Here is a 4550-nt window from a genome sequence, read left to right on the forward strand (position 1 = left end):
GTTCTGCTGTTGGACCCCAGGCGGGCGAGCGGCTGCAGCCGCGCGTGTACGCGCGGGTCCGTGTGCCGGTGCGAAGCGTAAGCGCGGGCAGCGGCGGGCGCAGTCTGGCGGCGGGCCGCAGGGTGGCGCTCCCGGCCAAGGCGCTGCCGAGTTGCTGCGAGCGGGGAGGCTGCCGAGCCCGATCCGGCCCTGCCCAGCCCAGCCCAGCCCAGCCCGGCCGGGCAGCAGTTGCGGCGGCGAGCGGCGGTGAGCGGTGCCCCGTGCCATCCGCTGCCAGACCGCGGCAGCTGCGTTCAGTGTGGGCAGCCGGACTTGTCGAGAAATAAACGAGGGAGAGAGGGAGAGCGGCCGCCCTCCGCTCCGCCGCGCTGCTGCCGGGCGCCGCTTTCCGCGGAGGACTGTGCGGGCGACCCGCGAGACGGAGGCTGTCCCGGACCGGCCCGACATGGCGATCGCAAGGCAAGTGCTTTGTCTCTCTGCTTTCCTGTCCCTGCCGCACGCTCGCTCCCAGCCCCTGCGTTACTCCGTAGCCGAGGAGGGGGAGAGCGGCTCGGTGGTAGCCAACGTGGCGGAGGACGCGGGGCTGGCCCCGGCGCAGCTCTCGGCTCGCCGCGCCCGCCTGGCCTCGGAGGACGGCCGGCAGCACTTTCGCTTAGAGCGCGGCACCGGCCGGCTGCTCGTGGCGGAGAGGCTGGACCGGGAGGAGCTGTGCGGGCAGGCCGCTACCTGCACGCTGCCCTTCGAGCTGGTGCTGGCCAACCCGCTGCAGTTCTTGCGGGTTGAGGTGACCGTGCAGGACATTAACGACCATGCGCCCGTTTTCCCGAAGGAACAAGTCACATTTAAGATTCTGGAAACGAGCGACCCGGGCTCGCGTTTCCCACTGGTGGGCGCTCGTGACCTGGATATTGGCAGCAACAGCATCCAGGCTTACAGCATCTCTCCCGAGAATGGGTACTTTAGTGTGTCCTTCGGGGGTCAGAGTGAGAATGAGAAGTTTGTGGAACTGGTCCTGGAAAAGCCGCTGGACAGAGAGGAGAAGGTGGAGATGCATTTCACTGTCATTGCGATGGATGGGGGCTCTCCACCCAGGAGTGGGACAACCCAAATTTGCATTATTGTTCTGGATGTAAATGACAATGCTCCAGTCTTCACAAAGAAAGTGTACGTTGGGAAGGTTTTGGAAAACACGCCAGAGGGCTCTGTGGTTCTCAGTGTGGTGGCAACCGATCTCGATGCAGGACCTAATGGAGATATCTCCTATCAGTTCAGCCAGGTTGTGGGCCAGAGTGACTCCGCATTTGTGATTGATCCTGCGAGTGGTGAAATTAAACTTACAAAGCCTTTGGACTTTGAGGTAGCTGAGAAATATGAACTCGCTGTGCAGGCCACAGATGGTGGTGGCCTGTCAGCAATCTGCAAGGTGTTGGTGGAGGTGGTGGATGTGAATGACAATGCACCTGAGCTGGTGGTCAGTTCCTTCAGCAGCCCCCTCCCTGAGAACACATTACGTGGGACAGTGGTCGCCCTCTTTGCTGTCAGAGACAGAGATTCTGGAGTCAATGGGAAGATCTCCTGTGCCCTTGAGGACCAGCGGTCATTCTCCCTGCGTCCGGCCTATAAGAATTACTATGAGCTGGTGACTGTGAACACACTGGACCGGGAAGAAACTGCACAGTACATCCTGAGGGTCACAGCAGCAGATGCAGGGTCACCTCCTCTCACAACCACCCAGACCTTCACAGTGAACATCTCTGATGTGAATGACAATGCACCTGTCTTCAACCAGACCTCATACACCATGTATGTGCATGAGAATAATGTCCCCACGGTGCTTGTTGGAGCTGTGAGTGCTGCAGATGCTGATGTGGGGCCCAATGCCAAGGTGACCTATTCCCTGGTACCAGCCCACCCCACAGAGCAGCCTCCCTGCTCCTGCATCTCTGTGAACTCTGAGAATGGGGATGTGTTTGTGTTGCAGCCTCTGGACTATGAGCAGATGAAGCAATTCGAGGTCCTGGTGAGTGCCTCTGATGCTGGGTCTCCTGCCCTCAGTGCTAATGTCTCTGTCCGCCTTGTTGTAGTGGATGAGAATGACAATGCGCCACTGGTGCTGTACCCCTCACAGGACAGCAACCCACCATCCAGTGAGCTGGTGCCCAAGTCAGCTGAGGCAGGTTACCTGGTCACCAAAGTGGTGGCTGTTGATGCTGACTCGGGGCAGAACTCGTGGCTCTCGTACCACCTGCTGAGGGCCACTGACCCTGGGCTGTTTGTGGTGGGTGCCCAAAATGGGGAGGTGCGGCTGAGGAGGCCCGTGACAGGGAGAGACCCCATGAAGCAGAAGCTTGTTGTTCTGGTGCGAGACAACGGGCAACCACCACTGTCAGCCACAGCCTCTCTGAGTGCGCTTCTGCTCCATGACTTCTCAGACGTGCGCATAACGCACAGCAGCCTGGCCACAGAGTATGAGGGTGACTCCCTAACAATGTATTTAATTATTTCATTGGTCTTTGTCTCACTCGTCTTCCTCACATCCATGGCAGCCTTTGTTGCTTGCAAGGTGTGCAAGAGAAAGGAGCTGAAGGGTGGGCGTGGACTCTATGGTGCTGGCACCTTGCAGGGTGGCCTGGCTGATGCAGCAGCTGCAGGGACCCTGCCCCACCCCTATTGCTATGAGATCAGCCTCACAACAGGCTCGGGCAACAGTGAGTTCAAGTTCCTGAAGCCCATCCTCCCCAGCCTGCCACCACAGCACTGCACCATGGGCAGGGGCACAGACAATGAACAGGATTTCCCCTGTAACCCTATCACCACAGAAGATGTCGCACCAGGCAACCCAGGGGTGCTCTCTGCAGAGCAGTTCAATAGTCTCTCCTTCAGGTAGTGTGGAGTCAGCAGAGACAGAGGTTTGAGGCCTCATGATAGGAAAGGTTGTGGGCTTCAACATGTCACAATGGTGTCTCCAGAGTAAATCTGCATTTGCAATCTTCAACATTGATTTCCCTCAGAATTTTACTCAGGTGAAAGCTTGTGTCCCCCTCAAAATAGAAAACAGGATCATCTAAAGGCTCCCTCAGACAATAGTATGTGCCAGCTCTCTTGGAGCCATTTCTTTAATGTTTCAAGAGTAAAGTTAGTTTCAGGCCCCCAGCTGAGTCCTTGTTTTTCTGTTAGGTAAGACCGTGGGCCTCTTCTTTTGTGTTGTAAGACAGTGGCACAGTCATGCAGACTAATTACCTGCTCCTTGAAATGCACGTGGCCCTTCTGGGTTTGGAGAGCAAGGATGTCGTGAGTACTGTGTTACAATGTGGTGCAAGCACAGGGCTCTTTCTGCTCTGGGTTCTCCATGTCTCTGAGTCTGACATGTGTGGGCTCTGTGTATTTTGCCTTTTGGTCACTATGTCCATCCATAGAGCTGTTTTGTGTCTGCATATGCTGCCCTAGTGCTGTCTGCTGAAGCAGGGAGTTGCTCACATTCATCCACTCTGATGCACAGAGTTTCAGCTCATCAGGCAAGAAACGTATTTTGATGCATGTAAAACAACACCCTCAGCTTCTCCATGGGAGAGTGGCAACATGCAGAATGAGACTTTGTTTTGGCACATGAAAGGGGGATGGGCAGGAGGGTTTTGTCCTTGGGATTGCCTTGACATTACAGCAGCACAAATAACGTTGCTAGAGACTGTAACTGTACGGAGTGGCGAAGAACCGTTCTTTGTCTGAATACATTGTAAGGAATCTCCACGAGTCACCTCAAAGGAGTTTGTCTGAATGTAGAATCAGATGAACTTGGAAAGGGTCACTGAGTTTGGTCCTGTCATTGTTGTTCCTGATTTCAGAGGTTTCTTGAAGGACTGGAAAGGTGTCTTGAGATGATTTGCAGGGTTTGTGTAGAGCTTTTTGCATTCTTGTTTTTGCCCTTTCTCCTTCTTTGTGAACTGTCTTTAATGTATTCCTCTTAAGAAGGACTCTCATCCCATGTACAGTAACGGATTGGGTGAATGAAGGCAGTGTGACATGGAATTTTCAGAAAACCTCAAGCTGTCTCGTGTTGCAATTGTAAGCTGTACCATTGTGAACTGCAATACAGTTATGTCTAAAACTTAAATAAAAAGAACTATGTTGGTATAGACTATAACTGTACAGAGTTGTGTAAACACATTGATTGTCTTTGAGTGCATTGTAAGGAAACTTCAGAATTCACTTCAAATAAGTTTGTCAGAGGTAGAATTGATATGAACTTGGAAAGAAGCTGTTGAGTTTGGTCTTGACACTGTTGTTCCCAAATTCAGAGGCTTTGTAATGGGAATGCAAAGCTGTCCTGAGATGAAATTCTGGGTTTGTGTAGAGCTTTTGCATTCTAATTTTTGCCCTTTCTGCTTTGTGAACTGTGTTTGAGTATTATCTTACCTATTCCTCATAAGAAAGACTGGCACCACATGTGTAGTAAGAGACTTTGAAAGAATGCCGTGTGGCATGGAATGTTTAGGAACACTCTGGCTGTGTTGTGCTGCACTTATAAACTGTACCATTGTTAATCACGATAC

The 4550-nt window shown here is 53.3% G+C and overlaps 1 protein-coding gene across 1 annotated transcript; it reads left to right on the plus strand.

The window, feature by feature from the left end:
- The first annotated feature begins 240 nt into the window (after positions 1–240).
- LOC309445056 (protocadherin beta-15-like) lies at positions 241–4550 on the plus strand. Its single transcript, XM_082063506.1, has one exon. The coding sequence runs from the start codon at positions 446–448 to the stop codon at positions 2885–2887; it is 2442 nt and encodes an 813-aa protein (XP_081919632.1). The 5' UTR covers positions 241–445; the 3' UTR covers positions 2888–4550.

This window comes from Streptopelia decaocto (assembly GCF_964273445.1).
Source record: "Streptopelia decaocto genome assembly, chromosome: 12".
Taxonomy (NCBI): Eukaryota; Metazoa; Chordata; class Aves; order Columbiformes; family Columbidae; genus Streptopelia; species Streptopelia decaocto.